The following is a 16,711-nucleotide window of genomic DNA, read 5'->3' on the forward strand; positions in this document are numbered from 1 at the left end:
ATACAGTAATAAGTAAATATGCATTTGTGGAAGTGGTCAAAATACCAGAATGTATTGTACTGCTAGTTGAGTGAGATATATCCTCTGCATAGGCATATAATTTATAAAATTTGTAATGATTTGCATCATTTATTCTTAATAAACCTTATTTTGTGGGCTCCAGTAGATAACTGACTTAGAAATTTCAGTAAAAATTGAAACCTCATTTTGTAGATAAATGCGATTGAATTTGCAAATCTGTAAAGATTCTTCATTTTGGAAAAGTGGCCTTGCCATGAAAATTATTTGTAGCACAGGATGCTTATATTTGTTAGCTTTTTCATTTGAGGTAAAATAAGTGCTTACGCCTGGAAAATATTACACCAAATCCAAAGAGAGCCAAAAGATTTGAAAGACACACAGGAGATTACAGGTGCTGGCATTTGAAGCTGAATATTATTTGCTGAGTATAATCGGGACTGGAAATAATCTCCATTTAAAGGTTTTTGCCTGAAGTGTTGACCGTTCCTTTTCTCTCGGTGTCGCTGTTTGATCTGCTCATTTCCTCCAGTGTTCAGCTTCAGATTTCAGCATTTGCAGCCTCCTGTGTGTCTCCAGTTTGCTACCCTTCTGCAAAGTCTCAAGGGACATCGACTGAAGTTTTCCTCCTCTCTTTGGATGTTCTGCAAGTTTCTCTCCCTACTTCCCAACTTTGGTTTTTAATGCTCTCCAGCTCTTTGACCTTGTCCTTACCAAGACTCTCTGCCACAGCCACGTGTCTTTTCTCAAGTCTCGATAAAGGGTTTTGGCCTGAAACTTTAACCATTCTTTTTCTCCCACTGATGCGGCTTGAATTTTCCTTTGTGTTTTGGTCCTGAATAGCCAGGAACTTGTTTTAAGATTGGTACTGGACACTCCACTCACGGGAAACATTGTTCAAACACTGTAAGAATCATTTAAGTTTTAATGCATCACCTTTCATCCTTCTAAGCTATAGTTGGTATTGGTTCAGCCTGTCTTATCAAAAACCTGGTGTTCTAGAAATCAGTTGGATAAACCTTTTATGCAGATCTTTGTAATTGCATATGTACCAGACTCCATATTCCAAATGTGTCTCACTGGGGTCCTTTAGAAATAGAAGAAGAAAGCAGAGGCACTCAGATCATATTTCAGTAGTGGCTGACATACCAGTTGTTTTCCTAATTGCTTGGTGTGCAATCTTGTTAACTTTTAATCATGTGTAAAAGTATGCCCAGGTTCCTCTTTTATTCAAAGAAAAAACATTTTCTATTTATTCTGTCTTGTGTTAGCATATTTACATAGTACGTCTTTAGCTTCCTGCTTCTCCTCTGTAACCTCACAGCACCCATTGCTTTGTACCATCACCAAACTTGGCTATTAAATGGTTGGTCTCTCATTCAGATCATCGATGAACATTGTGCTCATCTGGTGCTCCCTCCAGTCGCAGCCTTCCAATCTTAAAATCCTTTTTTTTTCTTTCTCGCTCCTGTTAGTAACCAGTTCACAGTTGAGTCTCGTTTATTGCCATCGCTGGTTGTCCTTACCTGTTCTGATAATTATCACCTCAAGATTAGAACAGTTCTGTCAAGCATTTCTCTTTAATGAATCCATGTTAACTTTACCCTGCCCTGCTAATTTTTTTTTCCCTTCTGTGAAATCATTCGTCTTTCACACTTCATAGTAATTGTATGAATGCAGATATTAATGAGTGTTTGTTTTTCCAGGAGCAATATGAGCTTGTTCACCGTGCAATAGCTCAACTATTTGAAAAGGAATTGCAGAAGAATCAATGTGCTGAAAGGCTATCTGACACAGTATGTGCAATCTTTAGAAATATCACTTGCTGGAAAGTCACAGCAAATATTTTTATTCATTTCAATAAGTAATTAACCTCATTAAAGTGGAAATTAGTCTCGGATGTTTTGTGGTCCCATTAAAATCATTGCTGTAAAGCACACCAGATTTAGGAAGTTGTGTAACATTTAAGCAAAGACATGTTGAGAATGGTAGCATCCAATGGAAATCATTTCAGTAATTGGAAAAAAAATCATTGAGGTTATCAATTTTAAAGAAAGGGAAAATGGTTAGGTCCTGACGTCCTTTTTTTTGTCAAAAAAAAAATCTGGAGTGGCATGCAGATGACTGTTTGCTATTTTCCGGAAAGGCTGTTTCCTCTTGTTCATTGAAATGTGGTCACTTAGTGTACCTGTGACTTTGATGCAATGCTGTTTTTAAAGTGTAATTAAACATCTGGGAAAAATAACTCAATGGCAGGAAATTTGGCCTGTTCTTAATAATATTCATATTTTTTTGGGTGTTCCTTTATAAATGCAAAATTATTTCCTCATTTTATACAGGACAGATTTCTTTAACTGTGTTGTACAGTTGCTTCGAGTTTATTTGGGACTTAATTGATGGCTTCCACAGGAATGCAGAGTAGTTCAGATAGTGCAGCTTGGAAGACCAACCAGCAAGAGCATATAGATAAAGTTAAACCATACTGGAGAAACTTGGGTCAAACTGTGTACTATATGTAGCAAAGATAAAGATCAACAAATCTCTAGTGAGACCACATTTAGAGTATTGTATTCAGTGCATCAAGGCATGACACAATGTGGGCAGGTACGTGATCAAATTGGTGGGGTGGGGGGGGGGGGTGGAGGGGAAGGGGGAGGAGCACAGTCCCAGAGGGCGGTTGATAGGTGGATAAAGGAGGGAGGGGATGCCAGCAAGTAGGGGGAGGGGGGGAAAGCTCTGAATGGACAGGGAAGGGGGTGGAGAGCTGCATTTTTATGTGCATTTCAACTTAATTCAGTTAATGATCGTATATCAAAATCTCACTTAACTCATTGAATCTTAAAGGACAGGGAGGTCTGTTTACTCCTTGCCAAATCATCTCTGCGTCCCCGTTCCATCGCTTTGCAATTTCCTTCTTTTCAGAGGAGCATCTGACTTATTTTTGAGGGCTGCGATAAAATCTGCTTCTGCCACTTTTCTGGCAGTGAATTCCACTTATTAATTCTATGCAATAAATCACATTGTACATGTACCTGATAAATTATTGCTGAAAGAGCCTACATGATGCAGAGGGCTGATCTGATCCAAACTTGTTATCATGTACATAAATTCTCGCTGCTGCTATGCAGGTACACAAGATGCACCAACAGTAGCTGAAATTCGATAAATATTCACATTTGCAAAAAAAGTACCGACAGATCTTGCGGTCTTTGTTTTAATGCACTATTTGTACTCATCCTTAATATTAAGCAATTTATTCATGCATTGCTTTTTTATTATTTTGTTGTGTAAACTTCTGTCTCAAAACAGGATGGCAGTTCTGGAAATACAACCAATTCCTCAATTCCTCACACTTCTGATTCGCCGCCACCTAAGCCGCCGCGAGTACGAAGGTAACTTTTTATTAATTTTGTTTTTGTATCGATTTAGATACAAATTGTCTTTGACAGTAATAACTAACCATATTGTAGAATTTAGTTTTGGCTGACAGCTATCACAATGGAGGAGTTGTGGTATTTAAAACTTTGATAATGTTTGGAATTGCCAAAGAAAATGTCCACTGCTGAACTAATAATCTTCTGTGAATAAGTAATTTCTATGCTTAAATTGATTTTAATTTCACTACAATAATTATCCTGCTGTCGACTGAGTAAAGTTGCAAAATACTATATTTGTAAACCTTCTGGCAATAAAATGTAAGGCATTATTTGTTTCCTATTTTCATGTTCAGTGTTTCTTGTGGTTTTGTGCGTTTGCTTATCATCGCCTTTTTTTAAATGTGAGAATCTAATTGATTTTCCTCCCTGCCTTTCCTTACCAAAAATCTATTTAGCTGCCTGGTAGAAGGAGATGCTAAAGAAGAAATTCTGCAGCCTCCGGAGCCCCAACCTGTACCACCCATCCTCACTCCTTCTCCGCCATCTGCTTATCCAGCTGTTACTACAGTGTGGCAAGATAATGACCGCTACCATCCCAAGCCAGTTGTGCACTCGTATACACCACCACCTCCCACAGACCTCAATGAAAACTACAACAAACCTGGGGATACCTTCAAGCAAATTGAAAATTGTGCCGGACATATTGAACCTATAGAGAAAAGGCTGGAACGGAAACTTAGTATTGAAATAAAAAAGATACCGCTCCAAGAAGGACCAAAAAGCTTTGAGTTATCCTCACCGGATGCCAACAGTGCTCTTAATAGGCTATCATCCAATAAAGTGAAACCCACATCAGCAATTGAGACAGAACAAACAAGTAAATCAGTGGAAGCAAGCTGTGTGCAAATTTCAGAAAATTCAGTAGTCCTGAAGCACTCTGATACCCCTCAGGAAGGGAAGAATTCTGATGTGACCCTGAGACCAATTCAGTTGCCACTTAAAGAGAGAGCTCATGCCATGTGGAACCAGCCCAGCCACGAATGTACCCCATCTTTGAGCAAGAATTCGACAGATGATAAATTGTACAACAACCAATGCCATTCTTCAAAAGCAGCTGCTGTCCCAGAAGAACCACCAATGAAAAAGGTCCCTATACATGGAGTTAAGGACACTAGTGTAAATGTTCCACACCTCAGTTTTACTAACCCCCTTCATTCTGATGACTCTGAGCCGGAGGAGGTGGATATTGGGAGCACTGTACCTAAAAATGTTACCAGTGTTTTAACAAGTGCCATTGTTACTGCACCCATACAAAACGAAAACTCTTCAGCAAGAAAAATATCACCAGTGTCCATTGCCCGAGAACATCCACCAAGAACATTAAATTTACCACCTGAAAAATGTAAGTATTTGCTTCACTTTAAGGAGTGGGCGCCTTTAATCATTTTAATTATGCTTGTGGAGTAATTAAAATATAATAACAGGATTAATTACTGCCAGTTATTTTGGACATTTTTCTTTAAATGATTGCAGAACCAATAGTATTGGAGCAAAATTATGATTCAAGAAAAATGAAGTGTATTGGTGCAAAGCTGCCTAAATATTTGTAAACAACACGTTCAGACATTTTGTGTCCTGTATAGGGTGACCATTCTTTAATATTAAAAAGCAAATATGCCTGCGTGTATAAATCTGAAATAAAAAAATAGGAAATGCTCAACAGATCAAGCAGTATCTTGAGGAGAAAGAAACAAAAGTTAAGTTTTCAGCTTGCAGCCCTTTCTCATGAACATCATTAATCTGCAACTTTAACTTTGTTACTCCTTCTTGGCTGTATGATTTGAGTATTGTTTTAGCTGTTTCTGTGCTCATTTTAATTAGTCTTTGATGCAGCAGGCCTTCTGCATCTGTTCTGAAGTTGAGATTGTTGGTTAGCTTGGCAATAAATCAAATACACGTATCTTTTGTACTGGATGCCTTCTTACCCTGGACCTTTTTTTTTTCCAAAAGGTTTGCTTCCTGAAAAAAAATAATTGGGGATTATGACAGACAACTTCAAGTTGAACAAAAAGATAATTTCAGATTTGCTGTATTGGAAAATCGTTAAATTGACTTTTATTGAATTTGCCACATTAAATCCCATAATGATGCTGGCACATTGCATTTGTTCGGCTGACCGAAAAATGTTTCGCTGCTAATTTTCGTTTATTCTCGTGCCAACATTGATGGATTCCAGTTGCCCTGATACCAGTTTTCCCATGGACACAATGTCCTGGCGAAACCTTTCACCGTGTTCGTCACTGACTGCCCCAGGATCGGCAGGGAAGACGTGTCCAAGTGCGAATGCAGAAAATTAATTTTCAATGACATGGTTTTGAATATTTGAAGCACAAAGTAGGTTATAGCTTAAAAAAAATGCGTGACAGGAAAATCTTAAGGTGATTTTTTTTTGTGATCAGCAGTCCAACATTACTAAAATACACCCAAAAAACATTCAGGAAGCAACACCTTTGTTGTCCAATGTAATTTGTGAATTCTGTGGCACTGTTGAAGATTTGTTGATGATATATTTATAGTGCATAGGATCAAAAGAGCTTGCTGCAGTTCATATGACATTCACTTAGGCTGAGGTCGGTCAGAATGGTGAGACTTTTCTCCTCAATTTCTGGAACTTTTGAAGGCATTGTGGGGAATGCATGGGGATGAATTTGCAGAATGTAGTAGAAAGTGCAGCCAAGCTGTTGAAATCATCTCTAGGGTTTACAGTAATGCACCACATGACAGGTATGGCTCATCATTGAGTGATTTTTCTTGTGCCAACTCCACAGAGAGATATACAGGGCAATCACTGATATGGAAAGTGCAGATGCATCCTATCTGTGCTAGCCAGTTTGTTGTACGGTAAGCTGCAGACGCTGTGATTGAAGTAAGCACACCAAAATGCTGGAGGAAATCAACTGGTCTTTTCAGCATCTACAGGAGACAAAGATATATGTGGCCGGCAATTCGGGCCTGAGTCCTTTAAGGAAAAATTAGAATCAGCAGAACCAGGATATATCAGAATTCAAACAATGGGGGGAGGAATCCAGACCAACAAAAGGTGCTAAATGGATGCACTATGTTTACTACAATCACAGCGTCTGCAGCCTATTATGTTTCACTCAGTTGATCCACTGCGATTTATCTTCAAGGTATGCCTGCCCTGAAGACGTTCTCCTCCTCGCTTTGAAGGGAGTTCTGTGAGAGTCTCCCTCACTGCTCCCCATCTGCACTGCCTGCTGCTCTCAATCTCTATTGCCATGTTTTTACCCAGACTCGCTTCCACAGCCGTGCCTTTCCTGGGTACTTGCCTCTGCCGCCATCTGGTGTCATGTGGATTCCAAGCCTTCTAGTTTGGTGCCCACCAGGATCTCCAGTACCTGCACTGCATTTACTCCTGCACTCTTCATTTCCCCCGCTGTATCCAATTGACTCCCCTCAGCTCAATGCACAGGTACCAGCAGACCCTCTCTCACGACCACAGCTCCGTATCTCACTCTCCATGATCTGCCGCAGACCGCTCCTACACGTCATCCTCTGCTGGATAACACATTCAACTGCCGATTCTATGCACATCTGGCATCCATCAAGGATCGGAAGCTCGCGTCCCTGGAGATAGCTGCCTCAGGGATGCCCCACCTGGCCCAGGATGGAGTGCCTGACACTGGTGTCCACCTTGGCTTTGGTGACCTACAGGATCAAGCCTCTGACATGAACTTTCACCCCGAACCTTCTGGCCCACAGGACTGGGCTTTACACGCGGGTCTCCATTTCGGCCCTGGCAACTTACAGGATCAAGCCTTCAGCATGAACTTTCAGCCTGAACTCAGTGACCGACAGAACTGAGCTTCAGACACGGGTTTACACCTTGGCCCCTGCAACTTGCAAGAACCGAGCCTCTTTTACGAACTCCCACCCTGGCTCTAGGAGCACACTGGCCTCTCTGCACCCTCTGACTTTCCCAACCCTCTCCATCCTCCCTTGGACCCTTCCTACCCTCTATATCCACACCTTCCTCCTCCTCCTCTCCCCGACACCTTCTACCCTATTGAGCTCCCTCTGACCCCTGCCTGGTCTTCACCATCCCCTCCAATCTTCCCCTCTTGGAGACTGAGAATGCTCTGTCTTTAGTAGAGGCCTCACCTTCACCCTAACACCTAACAAGTTCTGTGCATGCTGTGATGTTGAACTCCTCTTCCATCGGCTCCATCTCCATGTTGATTTCCTCAACCACGATTCTCCACCCCCAACTACAGATCCCTTCTCCCACTTTAAAATGTCTTCCTCCTCCTGGATAGTTCATTCTGGTTTCCTACCTGCTCTGGACCTTTAAATTTCCATTGCCACCATGACATCAACCATATCATAACTTACCTACTCCCCTCACTCATTCCAATCTCACCCCCTTGGGAAGTCTAGCCCTCCACTCTCTTCGCACCAATCCAAAACTCACCATCAAACCTGCAGACGAAGGTGACTCTGTTGTGGTCTGATTTACTGACCTGTCTGGCTAACGACTCTCAGACACCTCTTCTTACTTGCCCCTCTGACAGGGCCTCACCAAAATTCATCAAACCACTGTATCACACACTCTCTCTGAACTCATTACTTCCAGTCACCTCCCTGGCACAGCCTCCAACCTTATTGTTTCCCAACCCCACACTACTCGTTTCTATCTCCTACCCAAGATCCACAAACCCAATTGTCCTGGCAGATCCATTGTGTCCATGTGCTTGTGCCCACCAAATTGGTCTCTGCTGACCTTGACTCCGTTTTGTACCTCTGGTCAATTTCCTCTCCATCAACATCCGGGACATTTCAAAAGCCCTCCATCACTTCAACAGGGTCCATTTCCCTGAAAGTGATTGCCTCATATTTATGATGGACATCCAATCCCTATACTCCATCATTCCCCATACTGAAGGCCTTTGTTTCTTTCTAGGCAATAGAACCAACCAGTTCTCCACCACCACCTTCCTCCAGCTGGCAGAACCTGTCTTCACCCTCAATAATTTTTCCTTTGACTCCGCACTTTCTCTAGGTTAAAGGGGTAGCCATGTGTACCTGCATGGGCCTCAGCTATGCCTGCCTTTTTGTTAGCTACTTGGAGCAATCCATTCTACAAGCCTACACAGGCAAGGCTCTTCAACTCCCTCTGCTACATCGATGACCACTTTGGTGCTGCCTTGTATATCCATGATGAGCTTGTTAACTTCATCTACTTTGCCTCCAACTTCCATCTTGACCTTAAATTCTCTATCAACACTCTCCTTTTCCTCGATCTCTCTGTCTCCATCTCAGGAGACAAACTCTCAACAAACATCTTCTATAAACCCACCAACTTCCACAGCTACCTCGACTACACCTCTTCCCACCCTGTCCCCTGTAAGGATTCCATTAATTCTCCATCACTACTGCATCTAGGATGAGGACTTCCATGCTAGATAATCAGAGATCACCTCCTTCAAACAATGTGGCTTTTCCTCAACCACTGTCAAAGCCCTCACCCACATATCCTCCAATTCCCACACATTTGACTTGGCCCCCTCCGCCCCCCACGGGCAACAAAGGCAGGATTCTTTGTCCTCACTTACCATCCCACCAGCCTCCGCATTCAACACATCCTCCTCTGCCATTTCTACCACCTACTACATGATCCCACCACTCGATACATAGTCCTCTCAGGGACTGCTCCCTCCATGACTCCCTTGACTGCTCCTCCCTCCCCCTCCCCCCCACTAATCGTCCCCTTGGGACCTACTCCTGTGACTGCAGGAGATGCTCCATTTGCACCCAAGCCTCCTCCCTCAGCACCATTCTGGGTCCCAAACAGTCCTTCCAAGTGAAGCAACATTTCACTTGTGAATCTGCAGGGATCATCCACTGAATCTGGTGCTCCTGTTGTGGTCTCAACTACATTGGAGAAACTGGATGCAGACTGGGAGATCGCTTTGTTGTGCACCTCGGCTCTGTCCGCCACAATAGCTCTGGCCACCCATTTCAATGCAACATTCCATTCCCTCATGTCTGTCCATGGCCTCATACACTGCCAGACTGAAACCACCTGTAAATTGGAGGAACAACAGCTCATCTTCCAATTGGCACCTGCCAACCGGTGAGCCTCAACCACGATTTTCCCCCATTGTCTCTCCATTCCCTGTCTTCTTTCGCACAGACATGATAAGTTCTACCCCCAGTCCCTTATCACATCCAACTAACATCTTTTTTTTGGTCTACATTCCTCCCATTGTTTGAATTCTGATATATCCTGCTTTTGCATTTTCTGATTTTTCTTCCCTTGAAAAAGAGCTCAGGCCTAAAATGTCAGCAAAATATCTTTGTCACCGAAAGATGCTGGAAAGATCAGCGGAGTTCCTCCAGCGTTGTGGTGTGTTTACTAGTCAGTTTGTAGACTACTTTGACCCCTGATGGCAACCTTTTCCAGGCAATCATAGAAGGTTGGTATGTGGGCTTCATTCAGGATAAGTTTAGATGAGGATCATGTGATTATTCTCACAATCTTTCTCCTGAAAATATTGTTATTTCTGTACAAAAATAAACAGACTTTACACAGTAGCTACTGATCTACAAATTTAATCACAAAGAAAACTCCTAGAACCTGATAAACCTTCTATTAATATAGAGTTGTCCAATATGCTACGCAGATGAAGAATTAGATATGACTAATGGCACTCCCGGCCAAATAAGGTAAGTAAAAGGCATCTTGAAATCATTGCTAAGATTCATAGTGGGGGGGTGCATGTGTATCATGTTTGTATTTAATTCTTTCAACTTCTTAAAACTTGGTGAAATGTTAAGATGAAATGCATTGTATGTGCACTTTAATGTTTGTGCTTTACTTCCTTGACGTATTTGCTAAAATGAGGCGTGATGGGCATGAAATCACAGAAATACTCTGATCAACTTGACTGATGAAAATGACATTATTGGCAAACTAATCAAAGTGAGCCGAATTGACAACAACCAAATGCATCAAGGCAGGTCTGGGTGTCATCCAAAGTGTTCTTGATTGGGTGTAAGATTGGATCTGGATTATACAAGTCAAGCGTTAAAGCAATCGTATAGATAGAATTGAAATGTCTGGCAAAAAGTTGGAAATTGTATCAGGATATTCTGTGTCTGAGAAATATACGGCAGAATTCCTAATCTTGTGTAAGAGGGAGCTAGCTAGCTGTTGGTTGATGTTTGAGTAAATATACAGAGTAAATGTATCAGCTTGAGTGCAAGCAGTCTTCATTCAAAGTTTGTGCCCATATTTTTTTTGCAATAACCATGCTTTTGGCTATGAAGCTATGTTTGTTGAATAATGCTGCAATTTTTCTTTGTTAAGCCTGTTTCCATTTTATATCAAACATTCTTTGTGTAATAAAAATAACTGCAAATGCTTCAAATAAAAACTAAATATTTGAAACAATCGGGCTGATCAGGAAACATCTGAGCAAAGTGAAACAAAGTTTGTGTTTCCAACTGGACCCTTTATTAAAATTAGAAAACAAAAAAAAAAAGCCAGATTTAATTTGCAGAGGTTGGGAGAGGGAAAGAGTAGACAAAGGCAAAATCTGTGGCAGGACCAGGCCAGGTTTGTTGTGAGGATGATCTGTTGAAATAATGTGATTAAGCAACGAGGACGGAGAGAAAACACAAATAAAGGAACATTAAATATTGTGAGATATATAGGTGCCAATCTGCTGAGGGAGGTGGAGAGGAACTGGACCGGGGGTACAAAATGGAGTCAGGGTCAGGAGAGACCAATTTGGTGGGTAGGATCTGCCAGGACAATTGTTTTCTCTAATGTGAAAGAGTTCATATTGTGAGCAGCAAAAGCATTGTTTAAATGTGGTGTCGTATTAGATTGGAACCACTTCCTCACCTGGAAGGATTGTTTGATTTTCAGGATGGTAGAAACGAAACAAGTAAAAGGGCAGTGTTGGATCTTTGGGTTTACATGAGATACTGTTGTGAGAATGGATAGTTAGTAGACATGAGGGAAAACCAGGGGGTGGCAAAGTGAATGATATATTTGAAAGGCTGAAAGGGAGGCCCAGATATTTCTGGTGAAGGTAGTGGAAATTATTGAACATTATCTGTTGAATTTGGAGATTGTTGAGATGGAAAGTGAGGAATTTCCATATGGGAGAAGGTAAAGAAGCAGCTGAAGTGGATGAGATCAAGGGGTCTACCAGCTGTAGTGAAGAACAGCTCAGAGTTGCTTGTAAGGAATGTCTTGTATGAAGCTAAGATGACAAATTAAGAAAGTTAATTCCGATAATAACTATGGGATTGTAATGGATGGAGACTTTCTTTGCATATTCCCTTTATACTCTACAGCTTTTGATATTTTGCTTTCTTGCATCAGAGATGGTCATCCATCATTGATACTGGCTCAGAACATTTTCACGAGACCTTGCCCATTAGGGCATTTTCTAAAGCTCTGCATTTTACATGTTTCACTTTGCTTTGTTTGTGCTTTTTCTTTCTAACATTCTTCAGTTTGACAACTAGGTTAATTCTGTGGCTTAACTCCGTGACAATCCTGGCATCATTTTGCCAGAATGGTCCTTTGTTTTGTACTTCTAACAACACAGAATTTGGCCATTTAACAAATTCAATCTGATGATGGGAGCAATCTCATCAGTCACAGTCTCTCTCCTTCATACCCTGCAAGATATTCTCTCTGTCTCCTTATCTTTCCTTTTGATTAGTTCTGTCACTTACCTACAGTAGGGGATGATTTATAGTCCAATTCACCAAGAAGCACATCTGAAGGAAGCTGTGGGGGGGAATCGAGCTTTTGGAGAAAAATCAGTTATGGAAATAATGTATTGATCTTTGCACAAATGACACTCTTGGTTAGACACTGACCTGGGTCCTGGTGTACAACAGCACTACTGTGTCAAATATCCCTCCTATACCAGCATATAATTAACTTGCCATCTCGCTTTCCTATTTGTGACATCAGGTCTTCAACCTGAAAAGGTTAACTATTTCTCTTTCCACAGGCGCTGTCTGATTTAACAAATGTTTCCAGCATTTACTGTTTACGTTCTGTTTAATATGTCTAAATTGCCGTATTTATTTTGTAATCTGCAACTTTGCGCGATTGCTTCATTCATCCTTGCCATTTTAAGTTTGCTGCATTTAAATGTTTCTGCAGTGCTTGCATTTGAAGTAATCACTCCTGTACTCTGTGGGATAAGTGAATTTTATTTTAAGCCTGGCTGCTTTGTAGTGGCACAAATGCTTTAAATGTCTGCTGAAAACAAAAAAAAGAAAGAAATTGACTGCACCAAGCATGTACAATGTTCAAATTAAAAAACAAATTTTGAATTTTATTTTGAAGGTTCTGGGAATAAAGAAGACAGTCCACCTCCGTTGCCAGAAAGAACACCTGAATCTTTTGTTGTGGCTAATGAATCTGGTAAAGCTTGTCAGTTTTCTTTAATGGTTATGGGATTATTTGGTCACTTGTTCTGTTCGTGTCGATATTGGTGATGTGTACACCTTTCATGAGCTCAATCGACCACGTAGAGTTGGGACAGAACTGTTTATCTTTTTTTTCCTTACGTATTAAAAGTAAAGAGGAGTTCATTTGCTTTCATATTGGTTGAGTGGCTTTGCGAATTGTGTAGAGAACCTTGAGGTGAAAGAAATTAGATGTGATTTGATTTGAAGTTTGGATTTTCATGACTGAACTTTGCTTGGGGGGGGGGGGTGGTTGCAGAGTGTTTACTCATTAAAGTTGCACTTTATTTTTGCCCAATTTTTCACATAATTTTGTGGCAATGAATTTAAATGGTCACTTCTGTGTATGGTTATTCATCTTCCTCTGGGTGGTGCTATAGAACAGGATGGATAATACCACTATTGTGTGATGCAAATGTTTGTTTTCCCCAGATGGTCTTGCTGTACATCCTATCTAGACATGCTAGACATACTCATCTTTGAGTATGAGAGCATACTCAGGTCATCTTGTTATCTATGATAATCTTTATTGGCAGGGCTTTGGGCCTTTAACTTCTATAAATATTAAGCAAAATAATTTTCCAATCTGAGAAATGACCCTTTATCCCTCCGCTTTCTATTCCAAAGTTACTTCTGTACATTATCTTTGATAGTTTGTACATTCATAAGTGCCCTGCACTAAAATGTAAATGAACTTAGGTTTTTTCAAGATTCTGTGATAATGCTAGACAAGGCATGTATAGTTTGTTAACTAAATATGTGTACTTGACTGAGTCAATGGCACCCTATTGGCTAATTACACCCGATCAGATGGTTGAAACACACTCCAGCGCAGCCATTCTCTCCCCACGCCCCCCACCCCTCCCCCTTCCGGGGCCACAGCACATTTAACTACGTTTTCTTTTTACCTTGTGGATAATAACTATTTGTGTTTTTTGTGCAGTCAGCAGGAAAGGAATATGGAAGAAACTAAAACTTGACTTGGTCCATAAACTTTGAGTGGAGTCCTAAGGGTGGGTTGGAGAGAGAAGGGGGGTGGGGGGGGTGGGGGGGGGTGGGGGGGGGGGTGGAGATTGAGAATAGCTGATTGAATAAACTATTGAGGAAGAGCTACACTGGAAATTATTTTTTGTATAACAGTAAATTAAAGCTTCATTTACTTGTGCATGATTCTCTAAAAAGTTGTACTTTTGCTCAGATATTTTGAAATGTACTGTTTCAGTCTTGTTGCGCCCCTGCCTTCTGGTACTTGCTGGCTTCTTCTGGGATCATCAAATAGAAATATTAACCCATTGGATTCCTGCCATTTTTAACCTTTCATCGTGTATACTTCAGACTGGGTCCATGGGTAAACTACAGTATGAAATGTTTTACAAACTAGTATGAACCTGCTGGTGGTTGGATATAGAAATGGGCCCCTGAAAACAAGGGCACAGAATACAAAGGGTATGATTCCATCATACCAAAACTGTTTTAAAGTAATTTTAAAAAAAAATTCCTAGACCCATTTCTTTTATGTAGAAAGGCAAAGTATTTGCTGAAAGTATCTTCCATTCTAAATTCTTGATGAGATGTTTCCTTCATCTTGGCACCTTTACCTAAATTATGGTCATTGATTAAGTTATTTCAAAGCTTTTTTTTATTATCCAACTTTTTATTCTTTATAATTCATCAGTCTTTCATTTTTAGGTTACTTCATTAGGTTTCTTTACATTTTATTTTAAGGGCACCCATTTAAAAGGGATGCAGAGGAATTTCTTTAGCCAGAGAGTGATAAACGTCTAGAATTAGCTACCATGGGCAGCTGTGGAGGCCATTGTGTTGGGCAATGAGTATCGGAATAGTCAGGCTATCGAAGGCAGGGGCATGGGGCTGAGTGTGAGAATGGATCAGCTCGTGATGGAATGGCAGAGTGGATTCAGTGGCCTCCTTCTGCTCCCGTATCTTGTGCTCTTATTATAGGGTGTAAAGGTAAATGATTGAATTTGCTACAATAGCCATTCATTGATTTAGAAAAACATTGCAAAAATATTATGTCTTAATGAAGCACAAATTTTTCTTTGGTCAATTTTATATTTTTTCCACTAATTTTATTTTGTGGCATTTCATTTTGAATTAAATATTAATACTTGTGATTACCTTGTACAGTACAGGTACATGATCCTTTATCCAGAACCGTTGGGGGACAGTGTGTTCCAAATTTCGGAATTTTCCAGATTTCGGAAAACCCACCTGAATTGTGGTGCCATATCCACTCCCACCCACTTCCGGCCGCCTCCCCTGACTGCTGTCCCTTGGCAGTCCCGATCGCAGTCCCTGGGCTGTCTCCCCCGACCGCTAGTTCCTTGGCCGCCTGGCCGCCGCCTCCCGCGGTCGCCTGGCTGCCTCCCCCGACCACCCAGCAGTCTCCCCCAGCCACCGGTCCCTCGACTGCCTCCCCCAACCACCGGTCCCCACTTGCTGGATTTTAGATGTCCAGATAAAGGAGTGCAACTGTGTCATGCAACCTGTACAACTCTGATTATCTGAAATGGTCGGGACCGGGCCTATTTCAGATAGATATTTTTGGATAACTGGTCATTTTTTTTTTAAAAAAACAGCCAAGCAACAACAAATCACTTGTAAGTGTTTAGACAACACAAACCACAAGGGAAGGCCTTTTAAGCATGAAATAATGTTTAATTCTCTCCAAAAAAACAACATGAACAAAATTAAATAAATCCAATACCAAAATCTTAAAATTTTACTCGGAGGTTTTTCCAAAATTCCAAATATTTTTCAACCTGTGAAGTCACTTCGGCTCCAAAAAAATTTCAGATAACTGATGATTTCTTATTGTTTTGGATATCCTCATCTATCTGAAAATATTCAGAGGTGAAATAATGTAATCTGATTTTGGATAATTGGAGTTGTACTGTATGTTAATTATGGTTAATAATCTCGGTTATGTAATATGTAGTTTATGGGCATTGTTTCTAGTTTTGCAGTAGGCTTGTGATGAATAGCAACTTAACAATTTTAAAATGTAGTAAATGTTTGGCATGTTCTTTGCAATAATAATAATCAATTTTAAGTCTCATCAGAAATGTTGATAATTTCTCACAGATTCTCTGGTTAGACCGGCTCGTATTGGAAAGTCTGCAGAATGGAGTGGCTTTCCACAATCACAGTCCATTGAGCAAGTAAAGATGGTGAGGAGTAAGGTAATGGTTTTGTATACCAGTGTAACATCATTTGTAAGGTAATCAAAGGCATTTGTTAATTGGCATTTCCCATTTTTGAAAAATATTTCAATACTTTTTCTTTTTTAAACAGAGCCTGAAAAATCCCCGAAGTCAAAGAAAGAGTGAGTAATCATTAATATTTTTAAATTAAAAAGTAAAAACACAATGCTAGAGAAACTCAGCAGATCAAACAGTGTACTTTATATAGCAAACAAAGATACCGGAACATAACCAACGTTTCAGGCGTGAGCCCTTCAAAGTATGGAAAAAATGTTGGCAGGCATCTGAACAAAATGGTGGGGGGATGAGCACGGTCCTAAAGGCACGAGAATATAGATGGATAATGGAGGGAGCAGCAAGCAAGGGGAGGAGGGATGGCTCTGTGAATAGAGGAAGTGGGTGGAGAGTGAAGGGAAAGAAGGAAAAAGAGGGAAGGGAAGGAGGGAGAATGGAAAGTAGTTTAGCAGAAATTGGAGAAGTTGGTGTTGATGCCATCTGGTTAGAGAGTGCTTAGACGGAAGATGTTGTTCCTCCGATTTACGGGTGGTCTTGGTGGATAGAACATGAGGC

At 40.8% G+C, this 16,711-nt stretch overlaps 1 protein-coding gene across 3 annotated transcripts in view; it reads left to right on the forward strand.

Annotated features, from left to right (window-relative positions):
• LOC138748868 (tyrosine-protein phosphatase non-receptor type 12-like) overlaps window positions 1-16,711 on the forward strand; it is a 75,857-nt gene that overhangs the window by 47,842 nt on the left and 11,304 nt on the right. For 2 of the 3 annotated variants that reach the window (XM_069909719.1, XM_069909720.1), the window contains exons 11-16: window positions 1,725-1,814; window positions 3,328-3,410; window positions 3,851-4,797; window positions 12,796-12,873; window positions 16,023-16,120; window positions 16,233-16,263. In XM_069909719.1, coding sequence (XP_069765820.1) covers window positions 1,725-1,814; window positions 3,328-3,410; window positions 3,851-4,797; window positions 12,796-12,873; window positions 16,023-16,120; window positions 16,233-16,263 — 1,327 coding nt within the window. Of the gene's footprint in view, window positions 1-1,724; window positions 1,815-3,327; window positions 3,411-3,850; window positions 4,798-10,077; window positions 10,143-12,795; window positions 12,874-16,022; window positions 16,121-16,232; window positions 16,264-16,711 lie in introns of those variants that run through there. The other variant, XR_011348290.1, reaches the window with a different exon arrangement.

The sequence above is a fragment of the Narcine bancroftii genome, chromosome 13 (genome assembly GCF_036971445.1).
Source record: "Narcine bancroftii isolate sNarBan1 chromosome 13, sNarBan1.hap1, whole genome shotgun sequence".
Lineage (NCBI taxonomy): Eukaryota > Metazoa > Chordata > Chondrichthyes > Torpediniformes > Narcinidae > Narcine > Narcine bancroftii.